Raw genomic sequence first — 21221 nt, forward strand, 5'->3', positions numbered from 1 at the left:
GTGAACACCCAGGACTGATCTCCTTTAGGATGGACTGATTGGATCTCCTTGCAGTCCAAGGGACTATTGAGAGTCTTCTCCAACACCACAGTTCAAAAGCATCAATTCTTCGGCGCTCAGCTTTCTCTATAGTCCAACTCTCAGATCCTTACATGACCACTGGAAAAACCATAGCCTTGACTAGACACACCTTTGTTGGCAAAGTAGTGTCTCTGCTTTTGAATATGCTGTCTAGGTGGGTCCTAACTTTCCTTCCAAGGAGTAAGCGTCTTTTAATTTCATGGCTGCAGTCACCATCTGCAGTGATTTTGGAGCCCAGAAAAATAAAGTCTGACATTGTTTCCACTGTTTCCCCATCTATTTGCCATGAAGTGATGGAACCAGATGCCATGATCTTAATTTTCTGAGTGTTGAGCTTTTAAGATAACTTTTTCACTGTCCTCTTTCACTTTCAACAAGAGGCTTTTTAGTTCCTCTTCACTTTCTGTAATAAGGGTGGTGTCATCTGCATATCTGAGGTTATTGATATTTCTCCCAGCAATCTTGATTCCAGCTTGTGCTTCTTTCAGCCCAGTGTTTCTCATGATGTACTCTGCATATAAGTTAAATAAACAGGGTGACAATATACAGCCTTGACGTATTCCTTTTCTTATTTGGGACCGGTCTGTTGTTCCATGTCCAGTTCTAACTGTTGCTTCCTGACCTGCATACAGGTTTCTCAAAAGGCAGGTCAGTTGGTCTGGTATTCCCATCTCTTTCAGAATTTTTAACAGTTTATTGTGATCCACACAGTTAAAGGCTTTGACATAGTCAATAAAGCAGAAATCGATGTTTTTCTGGAACTCTCTTGCTTTCTCGATGATCCAGCGGATGTTGGCAATTTGATGTCTGGTTCCTCTGCCTTTTCTAAAACCAGCTTGAACATCTGGAAGTTCACGGTTCACGTATTGCTGAAGCCTGGATTGGAGAGTTTTGAGCATTACTTTACTAGTGTGTAAGATGAGTTCAATTATACTGTAGTAGATAAGAAATTTATACAAGGAAGACCTCAGCTCAGAAAAGGAATTCTGGAGATGATAGTTTGTTAGGTCCACTTTGGATACAAAATCATTAGTCAAAGAAGAGAGAACCACATGGCAGGACATTTTTAGTTAAGGATCAGGGTGTTTCAAGGACCAGAAGTTTGGTAAATAAGAAGGTGCAAACATTGAAAGAAGACCAGAGTCTTAATCACAACAGAAATAAAAGCAGCAAAATCAGAAGATTGTAGGAAATAAAGGTGCAATTTTTCAAAGATAGAAAAAAGCACAGCTGGAAGATGCCAGTAGCAAATAGGAAAACTTGACAGATGAGGTGGTTTCTCTTCCGTAAACTTAGAATATTCTCATTGCTTACCTCTAATGATCTTGTTCCCATTTCTTGCTTAGTTAAGAAAATTCATTTACCTTTTGTTTTTCCCACTTAGCCTTCTTGCCCACCCTAATCCTTTTCATTGTTTCACTTTCAGTCAAAATTCGTGAGACTGAGAACCACACTAGACATGCACCTGAATAATTTTGTTAGGATTGTTAGCTGACGTTATTGTGAAAAATGAACAAAACACACCAAATGATAACAGAGTTTTAGATGTTACTTTTCTATATAAAATACTCTTATATGAGTATTCTTATTGTACTTGCTTGCAGTCACCTATCACTGTAACAGACCACACCAAAAGTTAGTGACATCTCAAATATTATCATGTTCAGATTGGTTGGTTGGGGTGGCTATTCTCATGTGGCTCCTTCTGGGGCAAGTGGGCTACCCAGGTTGTGTTCTTAATGAATTGCACAAGTTCAAGAGGGCAAGCCCAACCATGCAAGCACATTTCATGTCTCCTAATAGGCCATTGATGAAAGCTTGTCTCGTGGCCAAGCCAGTCATCAGTGCAGCAAGGAAATACATTTCTGAAGCGTCAGTATTTTGGCCATCTGATACAAAGAGCCAACTCATTGGAAAATACCCTGATGCTGGGAAAGATTGAAAGCAAAAGGAGAAGGGAGTGGGAGAGGATGAGATGGTTAGGTATCATTACTGACTCAATGGACATGAATTTCAGCAAACTCCAGAAGATAGTGGAGGACAGAGGAGCCTGGTGTGCTGCAGTCCATGGGGGAACAGAGTTGGACATGACTTAGCGACTGAACAGCAACAACTAGTGGGAGGAAGTGAGAAGTGGCAAAGTGTGTGGATACACAGCTGGGAGAAGAATTGGGAGTCTGTTGCAGGCTTTGTAAGCTTTTCTGGGTTTTACGTTCTTTTTACATCTTACCTTGTACTTGTTAACATAGACACACTATTTTTGTAAGCTTAGCTTAATATAATTTGTAAAGATTAACTTCTATGTAGATTATATATTTGCTGTTTATTTTTATTTTTTTAATTTTTGTTTTTATTTTTAATTTTACTTTATTTTACTTTACAATACAGTATTGGTTTTGCCATACATCAACATGAATCTGCCACGGGTGTACACGTGTTCTCAATTCTGAACCCCCCTCCCACCTCCCTCCCCATACCATCTCTCTGGGGCATCCCACTGCACCAGCCCCAAGCATCCTATATCCTGCATCAAACCTAGACTGGCGAAACTACACAGTTGTTTGTTTAAATTAAACCGTGCTTCTAGGCTCATCTATATCAAACTCGTTTGAGATGTTTACTAAAAATGAGGATCCCTTAGCAGATCCAGATACTTCTGGAATCACTGTCTCAGGGTGTGGGGCCTGGGAATCTTCTTTATTGATAAATTTATCAGGGCATTGTCTTGCACATTACAACTTAGAACTTATTCATTAGTGGAAGGACATTTGCATTGTTTCCATTCGAACTGCATTATAAATAATAGCCAGCATCATTTGTAGAAATGATTAATTTATTTGGGGTATTCAGAAATCTTTCCCTGATACACAATTGAATAATTTGCAGTTGAGGAAAATTATATTCTGTGTAAAGAGTAGGGTTTGGAGTGCTGGTGTGGGTGGTTACGAACAAGCTTGTAAGATCTTTCAAGTATTTTATGTTCACTAAAATAAGATATAGAATTAGATAAAGAGAATTTCTGTGTAATTTGTATACATCTTTAATTTGTAATGTTGGGTATTGTGTAAGTTAGTTGTGGTTCCATTGCTTGCTATTGGTAATTTTTAAAATGAAAGTAGAAAAGTTGACATGTCTAAAGAGAATTTTACTTTTCTCATATTTCAGCACTCTAAATTCAGCAGTTCAGTTCTTTTATTCAGCTGTTTTGTTCATATGACCTCTGTTCATATACTTTACTATATATTTTATTTTTAGTCTCAGTTATCTCAGCTTTTAGTAAGATTTTTATGGAAATTAAAATTTGTTGATGTCATAGCAGATACTGCCAGTGGCTGTTTAGTGTACATTCTTCATTCTTTTGTTTTTCCTTAGCAACAGATTTGAAGTGAAGCTTGTTGTCTAACTGAAAAATACATTTCTCAACCTTCTTTGCAGACATGAAGGGCCATATGACATGACTTTGTTCTGCTCAGTCAATGGGCACATGGGGCTTGGTAAAGAAGGTGGAATCATTTAGCAGACAGTCTGTCCTTTCCCCTGTATCTTATCTAGCACCTGGACTGGATGCTAGAGGAGGAAGTATAGAGTGACATTTAATAAATGCCATGTAAGAATGTTTAGTTGGGAAGACAAGATTTCAACAGATCCTTTTATTCTAGTGGGGACTTGCTTTCCATGTCGTATCACCCATTGAGCTTTCTCTATTTCATAGTTCTGTCTTCAGTTTTGGGGAACTTGTATTAAGAAATGTAGAGATGGAAGGAGGACCATATTCTTAATTAGGGAAGTTTAGGGAAGGGTTTTGGTAGTAGTATCCTATCCTACCTGTTTTTCTCTTTAGTAGAATATAGTAGATCAAGAGAGTATAAACACATCTAAAGCAAATGGGCCCAAGTGACTCAGAAAGTAAAGAATCTGCCTGCAAAAAATTCTGGGAGGTGCAGTTTCGATACCTGGGTTGGTAAATTCCCTTGGAAAAGGGAATGACAACCCACTCCAGTATTCTTGCCTGGAGAATTACATGGACAGAGGAGCCTGGCAGGCTATAGTTCATGGGGTTGCAAAGAGTTGGACACGACTGAGGGACTAACACACACACAAAGCAAATGGGGGCAAGTAATCAATTTTATTTTGGATCTTTTATGACAGATTGGAGAATGAGGTGTTTTTTTTCCTCCCTTGAATAGGGTGTGGTGGTTTAGTCATCCCTCAATGTAATATATCCACCTACTGCTTGTTTGCCAAAGGCATATTTTTTCTGTACATCCTAAATGCCTAGATGCTGGCTGACTTTAGGGGCAGGGAGAGATTCATAGGGCTGCTTCAATTTCATTCTGGGGTCTCATCCCCTAGTTAAAGTACACCAGTGGATACCTGTTTCCCTTAGTTCTTCTTAGGTTTAGCTGTCACAGAGATCACTCCTTCTCTTATTAGACGGCATATATCAGACAGTGAAGAATCAGCGTTTAGAAACATGAAAATGGAATAAGGACTCATGCAGCGTTGTTCATTCTTCCTAAAATAATGAAATTTATTCAGTCTTTCTCAAGTTCTGTATTTTTTGTTTTTTACTGTATTTTGTGTTTTCTGTCTTTTTTTCCAAAGGTCATTTATTTTCTTGTCTTTGTACATTTTCAGATTTGAGTATAACGCTTTCGGTTTTTCCCTTCTTCCAGCACCAGCAGACGTTTCTGAATCAACTACGAGAAATTACGGGGATTAATGATGCCCAGATTCTACAGCAAGCCTTGAAGGTATGGCCTGTGTTTCACAAGACACAGTTTCTGTTACACCCTCATCTCCACCACCTACCATATTGGAAAGTTGAGTTTTTTAGTTATACAATGTGTAGTACCATAGATACAGGGAAGAACTTTTATAAAGTAAAGGCCTTACTTAACGTAGCATTGGACTAGAAAGAAAGTTGAGCACTGAAGAATTGATGCTTTTGAGCTGTGGTGTTGGAGAAGACCCTTGAGAGTCCCTTGGACTGCACAGAGATCCAACCAGTCCATCCTAAAGAAATCAGTCCTGAATATTCATTGGAAGGACTGATGCTGAAGCTGAAACTTCAATACTTTGGCCACCTGATGCAAAGAACTGACTCATTTGCAAAAACCTTGATGTTGGGAAAGATTGAAGGTGGAAGGAGAAGGGGACAACAGAGGGTGAGGTGGTTGGATGGCATCACTGACTCAATGGACATGAGTTGAGTGAACTCTGGGGATGGTGATGGACAGTGAGGCCTGGCGTGCTGCATTCCATGGGGTTGCAGAGTCAGACACGACTGAGCGACTGAACTGAACTAACATAACATACTGCAATTTTGAGCACAGTAGCTTTTAGCACCCTGATGTTCCATGATGCCTTGGAGTGAAAGAAGACCTCCCTCCATGTGAAACAGTTTTCATGCAAAATGGAGTGATATGACTCCCAAGTACTAATGGCCAGTTTTACTCAAGAAGCATTTTAGTGTTTAATTGGGGATAGAGGGGTAGAATGGCGTAGAAGAGGAAGAGGAATTGGGAGAAAATTAATACAGTATCAGAAGCTTCCCTTTTAATCTTCCAGGAAGGAGACATATAAATCAGCTAACCTTCAGTTAATTGAGTGTTTAAGATTATTCAGTATTACACTGTTCAATTATGCACAAAAAAAGGCATGATTTTTGTTGTATCTTGTGAAATATTCTCATTGCCACACAGAGGCACCCAGATGAGTCAGATCACATGGATATGCAGATTGAAAGAGAGCGAATGAAGGAAAAATGTTAAGAACTAGAACTCCACTTGAAGTGTATTTATAGATCACTGCTAAAGGCTAACATCAGCAGTACAGCAGTTGTGCTGCTGTAGGCACACACACCTCTTCAGTCCTTTGCACGTTGCTCTGAAAGACTACGTTACATTATTTTTGATTTGGAGCCAGAAGTTCTTCCTTTTTTTCTAGAAATAATTTATCTTTTGAATGATTGTAATCATAATCATCATCATTGTAGTGGTAATAACTAGCACTTATTAAGCACCTCCAGTAAGTACTAGGTGCTATTCTAAGTACTTTGTGTGGCTAACTCTTCCTCCTAGTAACTTCAAAGTAGGTGTTATTTTTATCCACCTTTTAAAGGGTAAGGAGAAACAGAGAGGTTAAAATGAAGATCACATAGTTAACATGTGGAGGAGCTTGGAATAGAAACCAAGCAGCCTGCTCCCAGTACCACACATAATTTCTGCTTTTATTGGAAGCTTTGCTTCAGCTTTTTCCTGCATCAGGAAAATGATCAACCAGTACTGTTAGGAGCATTTTAAAGCATGGTTTATGAAGCTGCTCTTAAGTAGCTGGAAAGGAAGCAAAAATATTGTACCTCAATTTTTATGATTATGACATTTAGATGATTGCCAGTCCATTCTTTATTCTGCTAAATATGACAATCATTCCACATCTATTTTCAGAAATGGCCTTTCCCATTCTGTATCACTTGAGTCTGGGGTTAGACCCCATTACCTTGTCAGGGCAAATTTAAGGAATTCACTTAGTATTTTTTTTAAAAATTTAGGAAACATGTAGAATATGTTTAATTAAATAAACATAAAAAAGTAGTGTCCACATTTTCTTTGAGCTAAGTTATGTGACCATATTTTTTTTTTTTTTTTTAAATTTGTTTCAGTTACCAGTATCTGGGGGAGAAAACAGTATACTTAAATCTTAATTTTTGCTCAGTATAAATTTGTAAAATGTTTAATAATGGGTTGACTATCTCAGCATTATACTGATACAGAGTCTACTTTTGGGAGCCACAGTGTCATTGATTGATTTTAGCCCTTTTATATTGAGAATCTCTTTGTATGTTCAAAGTAAGTGACCTTCAAGTTGTATAGATCCCTGCTGCATTGAGTTTATCATTATTATCATATGAGGGAGTATATGGAAAGCATTTGGTACATTTCTTGGCACTTAGTGTTCAATAAATGTTAGCCATTGTTATTAAAATTGTTTTACATCTGGTTTGTCACAAACTGTAGACTATGTTAAACTCATGTTTTGGATGAGTCATTTAAGAGTCTAATGACAGTTTTGAAAGGTAACAAAGTTAGAACGTGCACTCCTACTGTTTTCTCTCCTCAAAGGCTGTTAAAAGTGGAGTTGGGCTGAGTTGTTCCAGTTGCTCAGACATCAGATTGTGGAATCATCCTGGTCTTTCTCTTTTTATCCCTCCCCACATTTGATATGATAGCAAATAATATTGGGCTCTGCTTCTGCTGATTCTCTCCTATAGTCTGTTCCCACATATACCCACAGTAATCCTTTTAAAATGTAAGTCATACCCTGTCATTTCTGTCCAAAACCTTCCACTGGCTTCCAGTTAAACTTTGTAAACTAAATTTCTGAAGGCTTCCACAGTATTATGTGTTCTGGCCTTTGATACAAAGATAGCTTCATTATTAATACGTGGATTTCATAATGTGGTTTCAATTAGCAGTCATAGAGCTAATGTTGTTTTTGTTGTTAACTGTAGAGAGAATATAGAGATAACTGGGCAAGTTTCTCTCATGATTTTGCTGTCAGAAATTCTTTAGTGTTTTTAGCATCTGTTTTTCTTCAGAATTTTTAGAATATTATTTATGTATTTAATTCGGGTAGAATTTTCATCTCCACAGTAGTCTGGAGTTCTGTGTGTCTCTCTATCAAGGTTTCAGGCCACTGATGCTGTTTTCTTCTTATGAGTCTGATATTTGCTTGTTAGTTTGCCTCTAAGTAGGCATTCAGCATAAATATTAAAGAGAATATCTGTTATTGTTCTTGTTTGCTGAAGTACCATTTTAAATATTTGTTTTTCACTGTTTTAGATAGCAAGTTCCAGAAAACATTTTTTAGTTGGTTCATTTACTTCAAAGTATAAGTTTATGATTGGACTTTCGTTAAGCAGATATAAAAAAATAATGGAAAACAAATTATTTATAGAATTGATTTTTGCATTATATTAGTTTTAATTAATAGATAAAGGAATTACTATTGATACACTATACTGTGTTTACAGTGAATTTATATTGTAAAATTAAGAATCACATAGTATAATTTTAAGTCTGAAAATTATTTTTACTATTAGTGTTGTTATGGAGAAAATTACATAAATCATATGCAAATGTATACTTACTCCAAAATATTTGATGTTCTGTTCTTGATATTTGAAGGATAGTAATGGAAACTTGGAGCTAGCAGTGGCTTTCCTTACTGCAAAGAATGCCAAGACCCCTCAGCAGGAGGAGACCACTTACTACCAAACAGCGCTTCCTGGCAATGACAGATACATCAGTGTGGGCAGCCAAGCAGATACAAGTAAGGTTACTTTTCTTTCTTAATATTTTAATTAAAATGTAATGAAAACTTTGCTTGGGGCTATGTTTTGTTTAAGCAGAGGTGAAGGATGAAAAAAGGAATGACTTTAGCTTTGGCTCTTCTTATAGTTGAAAAGTGCATATGTGTTTATTAGCTGCTGTATTTTTTTCCATTTTGGAAGTAAAAGATTATATTTAAGTTATATATTCTTTTATAAAACATTTCATATAGTGTTGTTTTAAAATATAGAACATCCAAAGGTGTTATTTATTAAAAATTTCTAGAATTTTAAATAGGGCACAGTCGTTTGTTTTATAGATGTTAAGTGTTGTTAGAGACCTTAGAATTATTTTTGAAGATAAAGTATTTTTTAAATTACTGGTATGATTTACTGTTTAACAGAATTTTCCTTCCCTCAGCTCCAGCCCCGTTCCAAAATAAAGATCTTGGAAGAAGGTTTATACAGCAGAACAAAATAAACAAACATGCGTATACACATACAAACATACAGAAAATTTTACACGAGACTCTTATTCATAATATGAAAAATTTATGCTTATATAGCCAAGTTTTTTTCTTTATTTCTATCTCATTATGAGGTAGTAACTGCATATAAAATGTAGGTATTTCTGTACATTCTGGATTTGAAAAGTGTGGTTACTAACTTGTCCTTAAAGAGAATTTTTTGGTTTTGTTTATAAATGTTCTTAAAGTTAGGAAACAGCCATAAAGATCCCAGTCATATAGATGTTTATAGCTACTGATTGGCATTAAATGCTGTTTAATGTTGTTGATAAAATATTGTAATCTCAGAATTTCAAGGTAATCTTAGTATTTTTGCTCCACAAATGGTCTTGTGTCTCCAAAGCTGAGATACTCCTATCTCACACAGATAATAGGTGATGGCAGAAGCTTTGTATAAGACAGACTCAATTGCTGTGTCCAAGTTCAAGACAAACAGTGTTTTGGCCACTACCTACATCTCTAACTTTATTTTCCAGTGTTTTCCTCTTCCCACTTTACACTGTAGTAATGGAAAATAGCTTGGAAGTTCTCATCCACACAATGCTATTTAATTTCTCCTGTTGTTACACATGTTACTTCTGTCTGGAATCCCCTCTGGCCTTCACCACCAGTCTGATTTCTTCTGGGGCTCTAAGACATTGCTCAGAAACTGCTGGCTTGAGAGTATTTCATCTAGCTTCTATGTTAAACTGAGTGCTTCTCTTAACATCCAGAGTGTACTTCTGTCTTAATGAGTATTGTGTTATTTTGAAATTATTTGCTGTGCCTTTCTTGCATACCAGACTGTAAACTTAACAGGGCCATAGAGTGTCTATAGTCCAACCATTATACTGGGATGTCATGGTTTCTCAAAAAAGTGCTTGTTGAGTTATTTTTGGTAATATGTATAAAAAAGCCATTTTGAAGCCAGTGAAAGTTCTCTTGAACAAAATTGAAAAACTTGTTTCAAGAAGTTAGAAAAAAAGTGGTATAAATAGAGAAGGAGTTAGTATGGGAGAATAACATTTCATATCTTTTAAGGTTCTGAGACTTGGGAGGAAAATGAAGTTAGGTAGAAAAAGGACAAAAGATTTTGACTGAAGACAGCTGGTTAAGGTGAAAGAAACAGGAAATTGAGTAGACATGGTTCCATGTTCTAGTGGAAAGGATGGAAGGATTTTAGAATGATAGCTGTCAACTCTTAATACAGATGGTAGACTTTGTGACATGAGACAACATATGCAGGGAAGAATTAGGATTATAAGACTGTCATCAAAAAGATACGCTATTTGTTGTGTGAAAATTAGAAAATGTTCTTTAGGCTGCACATGTAAACACCTGTTCAACAATTTTGACAATGAGTAGTGAGAATGTTATGGACAAAATGAAAGATTTGAATAGGTGCTCTTAGGGAGAAAGCAACCTGATTTCAGAAAGTGTGTGTCCCATTTGTTAATTGAAAAAACAAAATTTGTGTGTGTGTGTATATGTGTAGCTCTTGAAAAGTGTGCACTAAGTACTTTTATATTCCCCTTGAAAGAAATGATAGAGAGGTGGAGTTTCTGGATTCATCTCATTGATTATCTTACTGAACAAATTGCTTGTACTTTTAATTTCTTTATTGATAAACTGAGCTATCCTTCTAACCAGAATGCTAACTCATATTTAATAATTGAATAATTTGTATAGTATATTCATAAAGTTGGTTTGAGATTATTGAGGAAAAAAATTGTAAAAATATAGTGAGGTGATTGTACTATAATAGTATCAGTATCAAAGTGGGAAAATATAGCTTATGAGGTAAAAATAATTTTTTTCCATTTTACAACTTACATCTTTCTAAAATTTTTAAGTACGACTGCCTTTAGGAAATAGTATTGATTCAGCATTTAAATTTAGTCACGTCATAATAGTATTACATGGTTTAAAACTGAGAAAGTAAGTAAATGTCATGCATTCAGCAGATTCTTTAAATTACTCTGCTATAATTGCTGAGGAAAAATGAAATCTCTTGTTTATTTTTAATTCTTGGAAGGAGTGGTTAAATATGGGAAGAATAGAAAATAAATGTAAGTGAATATATATATTTAAATGCAGACCTCTTCCTGAATAAAAGTGTAAGTGCTAAATGAGTGCAGAGTGTTGGAGTGATCAGAGTGTGAGGAAATTTTCAAGGGATTGTTCTAGATAAAAGAACTCTTTTTGAGCATTTTCTCATTTTTATGTGAAATGCCTTGTTACTTGAAAATTGACCTTCAGTTCAGTTCAGTTCAGTCACTCAGTCATGTCTGACTCTTTGTGACACCATGAATTACAGCTCGCCAGACCTCCCTGTCCATCACCAGCTCCCGGGGTTCACTCAAACTCCTATCCGTCGAGTCGGTGATGCCATCCAGCCATCTCATCCTCTGTCGTTCCTTTCTCCTCCTGACCCCAATCCCTCCCAGCATCAGAGTCTTTTCCGATGAGTCAACTCTTCGCATGAGGTGGCCAAGGTACTGGAGTTTCAGCATTACCATCATTCCTTCCAAAGAACAGCAGAAAGTGAAGAGAAACTAAAAAGCCTCTTGATGACAGTGAAAGAGGAGAGTGAAAAAGTTGGCTTAAAGCTCAACATTCAGAAAACGAAGATCATGGCATCTGGTCCCATCACTTCATGGGAAATAGATAGGGAAACAGTGGAAACAGTGTCAGACTTTATTTTTGGGGGCTCCCAAAATCACTGCAGATGGTGATTGCAGCCATGAAATTAAAAGACGCTTACTCCTTGGAAGGAAAATTATGACCAACCTAGATAGCATATTCAAAAGCAAAGACATTACTTTGGTCCATATAGTCAAGGCTATGGTTTTTCCAGTGGTCATGTATGGATGTGAGAGTTGGACTGTGAAGAAAGCTGAGCGCCGAAGAATTGATGCTTTTGAACTGTGTGTTGGAGAAGACTCTTGAGAGTCCCATGGACTGCAAGAAGATCCAACCAGTCCATTCTAAAGGAGATTGGTCTTGGGTGTTCTTTGGAAGGAATGATGCTTGAACTTAATTCTTTCAAATAATGGCAAGGGTTTTTGCTTTTTCAATTTCTTCTCTCTCTCTCTTTTTTTTTAAAGTGTAAAATCTGTTATAAACAGGGCTAAGGCATAAACAAACCTTGGTAACTTTTTGTCATCTATTGGTTGTAGTGCTGACAAAACATTTATGTTTTGAAATAAAAGTCTCTAATGCTAAATATATAATGATTCCTTGTTGTTATAAACTAGTTTATATACTATAAACTTATTGTTATAAAACTTGTAACTAAAGATCTTTTTTAGAAGAACTAAACCCGTGTTTTTTTGATGACTAGAAAAATTTAGTTTTCAAATTAATGTTCCATAGAAGTCACATTTGGGGTTGTAGGGGAATTTTCATATACTCAAGTATATCAGAAAAGAAACTAAATTAAGTCATTTGAGAGGAGAACACATATTTGTGAACACAGTGTTTGTGAACTTTAATACTGAAGAAGTAATTACATTTTCAGTAGTTGGTAGGGCGATTATTGGCCTCAGTGTATTTTTACTTTTCATTTTTGAGAGAAAAAGGAAACATTTCAAGGAAAGCTTGTACTCTGCATAATAAGGAATTAAGAAGTATTGTTTCGGTAACATTCCAAGCTGTAAATAAATACTGTGGTTTCTAGGGGGAAAAAAATACAAAAAATGTTTTTGTAGTACTGTTAGCATATAGTTGAGGCACATTTTAAAATTACTTTTATCCCCTGTTTAGACTGGATATTGTGACTTGTCAAATGAGTGCCTCCTGCCTCTAGCTTAAATGAGAAGTAAAATGATTGTGTTAGGAATTTTGCAATTAAAAATGCAAAGAGGATTAGGAAATGGTACAAGATACTGAGGTATCATAGGTGTATTTAATAATCAGAGAAGAGAGTGTGTGAAGTTTTTGTGTCATGACAAACTGTGTCATAGACATGACTATACAATGCTTTTGCCCAATTTGAAATCAAATAGTAATATTCTTTCTTTCTTGATCATTCAATTCTTTTGAACTTTTTTAAAACAGGAAAAAAAACAGTATATGCCCACCAGAACAAGATGTGCTACAATTGAGCAATCAAAGTATGGATCAAAAGATAAGAGGGATTTGGGTAGGTAATTTTAACATAGAAAATAATGCCACATATTGACTTAAGAGTGAGTGTTAAGTGATAGACCCTTCACAAATTTAGAAGCATTGTATTTTTTTTTTTAATTGCTGTATTTCTTTTTACAGAAGAGCTTGAATTGTTTGGTAAGGATTGCACAGAAAGTGAGAAACATGTTGAAGTTCTGTTCTGGAACTCTAGTCTTAGTTATATTGCTTGATTAGTCTAAAATTTATTTATTTTTTTTAGATTTAAAGCAAAATTTATAAACAGATTCCAGTCTAGTCTTCTCATTGCTGCTGAGGGTAAATCACTTATGTTGAGAGGTTTAGGATTTACTAATTGAACACTGATAATTTTTTCCATTCACCAAATTTGTTAAATAAGCAACTGCAGAAAGAAAAAAAGTGAAATAGAAGTTAAATCTCTTTCTGTAGAGATTTCTAATGCATAATGCATGATTCACCAAAAAGTCAGTTAAGCCTCAAAATGAGATGCTACAGTGGTATGCAGATAACTTGTAGCTGATTAGATGCAGTTAGGCATACATTCTGTGTTAGACATACACTGTAGAATTGCTTGTATAACTTTATTTTCTGTAATTTTAGGACAAAATGATAGCTATGGCATTTGCACTTTTTGTTGTCTAATACAGAATGAAAATTTTTACTTTTTTCCAAGTCAGAAAATATGATGAAATAGATGACAAACTCAGGATATGCCTCCTTTATCATCCCTTTTCTTAGTTAACAGTGCTGCCATTATAAATTTAGCAGCAACTGTTAAAAACAGAGCAAGACCATTTAGAACTGACTTGTTAATACAGTTGCCAGTAGTTACATGTGGCAACTTAAATTTAACATCAGTTTAAATAATCCTGAAGCTCAGATTTTCTGTTGCCATAGATACATTTAAAATGGGCAGTAGTCATCAACATGTAACTAGTTGCTACTGTATTGGGCTGTGTGGATAATAGTACATTTCCACCATCACAGGAAGTTTTATTGGACATCACTGTTTTGGAGAACCTGAGTTTAGCAACGATAAGGTTGGAAAAGAATGGGAGAGTGCAGTGAGCAGCACAATTTCTATTATGTCTTCTTGCTTTTAAGTATTCTTTTAACATGACACTTTATTATGCTATTTGTCCTTTATCTGGAGAAAGTTTTCGATGGATGAAGTATGTATTCTCAAGTATTCTAACTAGTGCCACTATGAAGATCACTCATTAATTTTTATTTCTTTTCTAGTCTAGATATTAACCTTTATTTGCTTAGCAGATATTTATTGATTTCCTAATACAAATCAAGTACTCTTTTAGGCCATTAAAAATACCAAGAAGTGTCTGCATTAACATAGGGGGAAGAGTGATGGTAAATAGTAAATAAAAAATGTCTGGTAGTAGTAAGTTTATGAAGAAGAACAGAGCAGGGTCGAAGGACAGAGGGTGACAGGGATGGGTTTGTAGTTCAGACATAGGGTGTGGTATTTTAGATGGAGGGTTGGGCGGTAAATATCTCACTTATACAGACGCCTCAGGAAGAGAGGGGTTGAACCTCCAGGATATCTGAGGGAAGTGTGGCCCAGGCTGGGGCCTTGAGGCAGGAGTGTTTTTGGCTCAGGAGGTGAGTGGTGAGGACAGGAACTGTGGTTGAAGCAGAGTGAGGCTGAGAATGGTCTTTTCCTCATTTCCATTCACCTGCTTATGATCTCTTTCTTCATCTTTGCTTTCTTTCTTTCAAGGGCATCCCCTTCCTTTTGGTGGCTCAGTGGTTTTTTTTTCCCCTCCAGCTTTTCCTCATCTCCCAGAACCACTGTGTAGTTTGCAGTTCTGTCAGTTTTTACGTGCCTGCTTTCCCCTTCAGTGTTTCTCTGTCAGTTTTTATCTGCCTACTTTTTCCTTCAGTTTTTCTGCCCTGGTACATATTCTTATTACAACTCTTCTCAAAAGCTTGTTCAGCACTTTTAATTCTTAACTTCACAAACGGTTCTTTCTATTCATATCACTTCTCTGCCTAGAAATCTTTGCTGATGGTAAGTATAAGTTTGGCTTATTAAAAAAAAGGAAAAAGAAAAATGTTTCCCCTAGGGTTAGCCTTTTGTAGGTGAGGAAAATAATGAAAGAACTTTCTTCCCACCTAAATCAAAATATTACATTGTAGATGTAACTACAATCTTACATACATTGTAATTCAATTAGATTATGGGCTAAGTTGACTCTTCTGAACTAACTTGGACTCCTTATGTCATTTTATGTACCATTTTCATGAGAAAATGAATTATGAATGATAAATGATATATACATTTGAACTCTAATTTATTGTTAGTTGATGGCTTTCTATATTTTGGAGTTAGCAGAGAAATGTTTGGTAGTTGGTGTGTAAGTTTTTAGAAGGATTTTTTAAGGTGAATGTTATGTTTTTATGTATATATTTCTGACTTTAAAGGAAAAAAATGTTTTATTTTGGGAAGTCTTGAAATGTTGGAGAGTACTGTTCATAGGTTTTTGTACTGTGATTTTTCTGCAGTGTTACTCAGCTGACACTAACATGTTTGTGTCCTTGGATTCCGTTCACATTTATTCTAATAATGAAGGGAGGATTGGTTGAAAGAAGGCTTAGTATTTTACCAAGGTTGTCCCTTGGCATTGGATGGAATTTTTTACAAAGGCTAAATTTTTGTAATTGACTTTTGCCAATTAGAAATTGCTACTACTAAAAGCTTGTTGAGCTATTTCAAATCCTAAAAGGTGATGCTGTGAAGTGCTGCACTCAATATGCCAGCAAATTTGGAAAACTCAGCAGTGGCCACAGGACTGGAAAAGGTCCATTTTCATTCCAATCCCAAAGAAAGGCAATGCCAAGGAATGCTCAAACTACCGCATAATTGCACTCATCTCACACGCTAGTAAAGTAATGCTCAGAATTCTCCAAGCCAGGCTTCAGCAATACGTGAACCATGAACTTTCAGATGTTCAAGCTGGCTTTAGAAAAGGCAGAGGAACCAGAGATCAAATTGCCAACACCTGCTGGATCATTGAAAAAGCAAGACAGTTCCAGAAAAACATCTATTTCTGCTTTACTGACTATGCCAAAGCCTTTGACTGTGTGGATCACAATAAACTGTGGAAAATTTTGAAAAAGATGGGAATACCAGATCACCTGCCTCTTGAGAAACCTATATGCAGGTCAGGAAGCAACAGTTAGAACTGGACATGGAACAACAGGCTGGTTCCAAATAGGAAAAGGAGTACATCAAGGCTGTCTGTGTCACCCTGCTTATTTAACTTATATGCAGAGTACATCATGAGAAATGCTGGGTTGTATGAAGCACAACTGGAATCAAGACTGCCAGGAGAAATAGCAATAACCTCAGATATGCAGATGACACCATCCTTATGGCAGAAAGTGAAGAAGAACCTGAGAGCCTCTTGATGAAAGTGAAAGAGGAGAGTGAAAAAGTTGGCTTAAAGCTCAACATTCAGAAAACTAAGATCATGGCATCCAGTCCCATCCCTTCATGGGGAATAGATGGGAAAACAGTGGAAACAGTGGCTGACTTTATTTTTTGGGGCTCCAAAATCACTGCAGATGGTGACTGCAGCCATGAAATTAAAAGACCCTTATTCCTTGGAAGGAAAGTTATGACCAACCTAGACAGCATATTAAAAAGCAGACATTACTTTGCCAGCAAAGGTCCGTCTAGTCAAAGCTATGGTTTTTCCAGTAGTCATGTATGGATGTGAGAGTTGGACTGTGAAGAAAGCTGAGTGCCAAAGAATTGATGCTTTTGAACTGTGGAGTTGAAGAAGACTCTTGAGAGTCCCTTGGACTGCGAGGAGATCCAACCAGTCCATCCTAAAGGAGATCAGTCCTGGGTGTTCATGGAGGGACTGATGTTGAAGCTGAAGCTCCAATACTTTGGCCACCTGATGTGAAGAACTGACTCATTAGAAAAGACCCTGATGCTGGGAAAGATTGAAAGCTGGAGGAGAAGGAACGACAGAGGAAGAGATGGCTGGATGGCATCACTGACTCAATGGACATGAGTTTGAGTAAACTCCGTGAGTTGCTGACGGACGGGGAGGCCTGGAGTGCTGCAGTCCTTGGGGTCACAAGGAGTTGGACACAAATGAGTGACTGAACTGAACTGAAAGCATGTTCTGTTCCTTTTTTGAATAAGCATGTAAGGAAATCATAGAGGATTATTTTTCATTGTGAAATTGATAGCTCATTACATATTTTACAGAAATCATTCTACTAAACTCTAGAAAGAGATTAAATTTAGGATCAATCATTATTAAAATAACATTTTACTTCTTAATATCTGTTCTTAAAATCATATGTATTTGATATGTGTGTAAGTTATAATAATTCAGTATTGCTGTATGGCTGTATAGTTCTAAAATAACCTATGGAAAGAAGAAGCTTTATATGAACATCATGGAGAAAATTATTGTAATTAAAATGAAACTATACTAAAGCTTCTCCATTGCTTAAAGGAACAAATCTCAGAATTTCAGTTAAGGAACCGATAGTCTGGTCAGTCAGTCTTCCTAGCAGTGAAGACTATAATTACTTTTTCCTTCCTCTGCTCACACTTAATTCCTCTGATACCAGATATGTGAGGTTTTTTTTTTTTTTCTTATATACAACCAGTTCTATGACATCAGCTGGGTGTTCTACAATTCTGACACCATTTACCTGAAGTTAGCATCAGATGCCACAGGCTAAATTCTCAGTCCCACAAATCTCCTACCTTAGACACCAGTCACAAGTAATGAGTCCCCAGGTTACCTATGTTCTGTTTGACCTGACTTCAAATTGGAAGTTCTCATGACCTCCTCAAGTTTGATAATTTGCTATAATGGCTCACAACTCAGGGAAACACTTTTTATTAGTTTATTATATTAAAGGCTATGATAAAGGATGAACAGCCAGATGGTGTATAGAGCACACCTCTGTAGTCTGGAAAAGTCCCAAGCCAGAAGTTTCTGCCTTGTGGAGTTGAGATGTACCACCCTCCCAGCATATAGATATGTTCATCAACCTGGAAGCTCTCCAGACCTTGTACTTTGGGAATTTTTATGGCAGTTTCACCACGTAGGCTTGATTGTTAACCTAATCTCCATTCCCTCATATATATCTGCCTAGAGGATGGGACATGGGGCTCTAAGTTGCAAGCTTCTCTTCATGACTTAGTCTTTCTGGCCCATCTTGAAGTCAGACTGGAGCCCACCAACAGTCATCTCTTTAGAACAAAAGATGCTCCTCTCACCTAGGAAATGCCAAGTGATACAGGAGCTCTTTGTCAGGAACTGGGTCAGAGACCAAGTATTAGAACAAAAGATGCTCCTAGGATCTTACCTTGCTCTTTGGATTGACTTGTTAATCCATGCATGATTCAGTAACACAGTGCATTGGTAATTTGGAAAAGATTTCCTTCCAAATGTTGGAAAAACATCTACATTATAAAACAAATAGAAATTGTTATTATCACTTGATTTTACCAGAAAAGCCTTTAAAGTATTGGGAAGATACCACTCTCATAGTGACAGAAACAAGTTTTCTGAAGTTGCAACTTCTTGAAAATTCCATAGTTATCATTGGCAGCAAACAGTCTCATTTGTTTTTCAAGTGACAGGCTCCCCTTTTTTTGAGAAAATGTCAAATATTGATGTCCGAATAATCATAGTTTGTAGTTTATCAGTTGTAATATCAAGTAAAAATAGTGCTCCATGAAAAAAATTCGTTGAGTTCAACTTGCAGCTCAAGCAATGCACTTGTGTTTTTTCTTTAGCAACAGCATACTTTGCATATATAACAGAACTACTATGCATACGTTCAGTTTTGTCACATAGAAGTAAAAAAAAATTTTTTTTAAGTCACTTCAGTCATGTCTGACTCTGTGTGACCCCACAGACGGCAGCCCACCAGGCTCCCCCGTCCCTGGGACTCTCCAGGCAAGAACACTGGAGTGGGTTGCCATTTCCCTCTCCAATGCATGAAAGTGAAAAGTGAAAGTGAAGTCGCTCAGTCGTGTCCGACTCTTCGAGACCCCATGGACTGCAGCCCACCAGGCTCCTCCATCCATGGGATTTTCCAGGCAAGAGTACTGGAGTGGGGTGCTGTTGCCTTCTCCGACATAGAAGTAAAAGACCATGTAAAACAGTGTTTGAGATTTCATAAAATTAGTTTTCTCTTATTAAGATTTAAGAGAGACTGGCTTTTTAAAAAAAATTATGAGTGTGTATAGTTGTAATATAATGAATTGCTTATATAACGTGATGCTACCTTGGTTTGTGCTAAGACACAGTGGTTTAATGCACTGTTGTTTTGCATAATCACTGGAAATGTGACCATAGTAGGAAAGAGAGATGACATCATAACATTTTTTATGAGAGCATTTTTTACTTCAGGGACCCCTTCCCTTATAGAGTCACTGGGGATCCCCAAGAATCCATGGATTACACTTGGGTACTGCTAGTATGGAGGGGAGACCACTGGATTTAATAATTTGAGGACTTAAATTTGAAGCCTGTCTACCTTTCTTTCATTCTTATAATATTAGATTTCATTTCTGGCAACTTCAGTTATTTTGTTTATGAAATAGGGTTAAAAGCATTTTGCCTTACTTTTTGCCTTTGTGTTTCTTAAGTTACGATTGCTGAATTATGAAAAGCTTGAAATATAACTTGTTGCTATTTCTAAGTGAGTTTCTGTTCTAGCCAGTTTAGTTTACTTGTCAGTTGTGAAACAGTACACACTTTAGATAGTTTCAAAGAAGAAATTTAATACAGGGGACTAGATTGTTAAAAAAAAAAATCAGTGGGAGCACTGGAGGAAGGATCTCTAGCTCAGCTTTCTGAAATGACTCCCAGATTCTTGCAAGACTGGCCAGCCAGCAAAGCTACTCCATCTGCCACAGTCAGGGAGACAGTGAATCAGGAGACTGCCTGTGGGACAGTTGAGAACATAGCTTTATAGCTATTGCCCAGGGAGAGCCAGCCAGGATTAGGTAACTGCCACTAAGCTGTGTCTGGACACTGGAGCACAGAGTCTGGTTACTACTTCTACTCTCTCTCTTGACATCCTGAAGCTGGAAGCTGGAAACTGGATTGCTACTGTGGAGCAGCCCACATCTGTTCAGTCATGCTGGAAAAAAAATAGCCAAAAGCAGCAGGAGAGTGCCTTCCTCCGTATAGCTGCCTTTCACATCTCATGCTAGCATATCTGATGGGTGGAACCTAAATTTTATCCAAAACCGTAACTACAAGTGAATCAGGAAAATAGATTGGTTTGTTTTAATCTTTTCGGCTTCTGTCATTGAAGAAAGCATACTAGGAAGATGAGACAGTGGAGTCTGAGGGGCCAATTGATCAAGTCCTCCAAACCTGTTTGCTTCTTTGTGATTTTCAAGTTGTTGTCTTTATTATTCTCTCTTTAGTCACCCAAGTTTTAATCATTTTTACTGACCATGATCTCATTTTTATGAGGCCATTTCATGCCTCTCTAGTTCTAGCTTCTTTAATAAATATTTCAGCTGGGCTGAATGATGACACATACTGGTGACACCACCCATCTACAGCTGTGGTTTGGTGGACTTGTAAACCAGATGTCTGAAACCTTTGACCTGCTGACAGGTGTATCATTGCAGTTGTTCTGTAAGTCTCTTCCACGTTTTACTTGATTGAATTTTTTTAGACCTGCCTGCAATGCTGGAGATCTGGGTTCAGTCTCTAGGTTGGGACGATCCCCCGGAGAAGGGAACAGCTACCCACTCTGGTATTCTGGCCTGGAGAATTCCATGGACTGTATAGTTCATGGGGTCATAAAGAGTTAGACATGACTGAGCGACTTTCACTTTATTGCACTTTTGTAAAGTTTTATTATACTAAGGAATTAAAAAAAATCTTCTATGCCAACTGTTATTTCTAATATTTTTAGTATTCTTATAAGCTACTGTTAGGAGGAAAAAAATGCATATAACAATAAAAGTAGACTTTTGAATCTATTGATGTATTTTATTTATTACTACATGTGAAAAAATTTTTTAAATAGTTACATATAACCCTTAGCTAGATGGGCTTCCCTTGTGGCTCAGCTCGTAAAGAATCTGCCTGCAATGCAGGAGACCTGGGTTCAACCCTGGGTTGGGAAGA

General features: G+C 36.8%; 1 protein-coding gene across 3 annotated transcripts in view; it reads left to right on the plus strand.

The window, feature by feature from the left end:
- USP25 (ubiquitin specific peptidase 25) overlaps window positions 1–21221 on the plus strand; it is a 163875-nt gene that overhangs the window by 20188 nt on the left and 122466 nt on the right. For 2 of the 3 annotated variants that reach the window (XM_040227290.1, XM_040227272.1), the window contains exons 2-3: window positions 4758–4835; window positions 8271–8415. In XM_040227290.1, the coding sequence (XP_040083224.1) occupies window positions 4758–4835; window positions 8271–8415 (223 nt within the window). Of the gene's footprint in view, window positions 1–4757; window positions 4836–8270; window positions 8416–12965; window positions 13064–21221 lie in introns of those variants that run through there. The other variant, XM_040227280.1, reaches the window with a different exon arrangement.

This window comes from Oryx dammah, unplaced genomic scaffold, assembly GCF_014754425.2.
Source record: "Oryx dammah isolate SB20612 unplaced genomic scaffold, SCBI_Odam_1.1 HiC_scaffold_2, whole genome shotgun sequence".
Taxonomy (NCBI): domain Eukaryota; kingdom Metazoa; phylum Chordata; class Mammalia; order Artiodactyla; family Bovidae; genus Oryx; species Oryx dammah.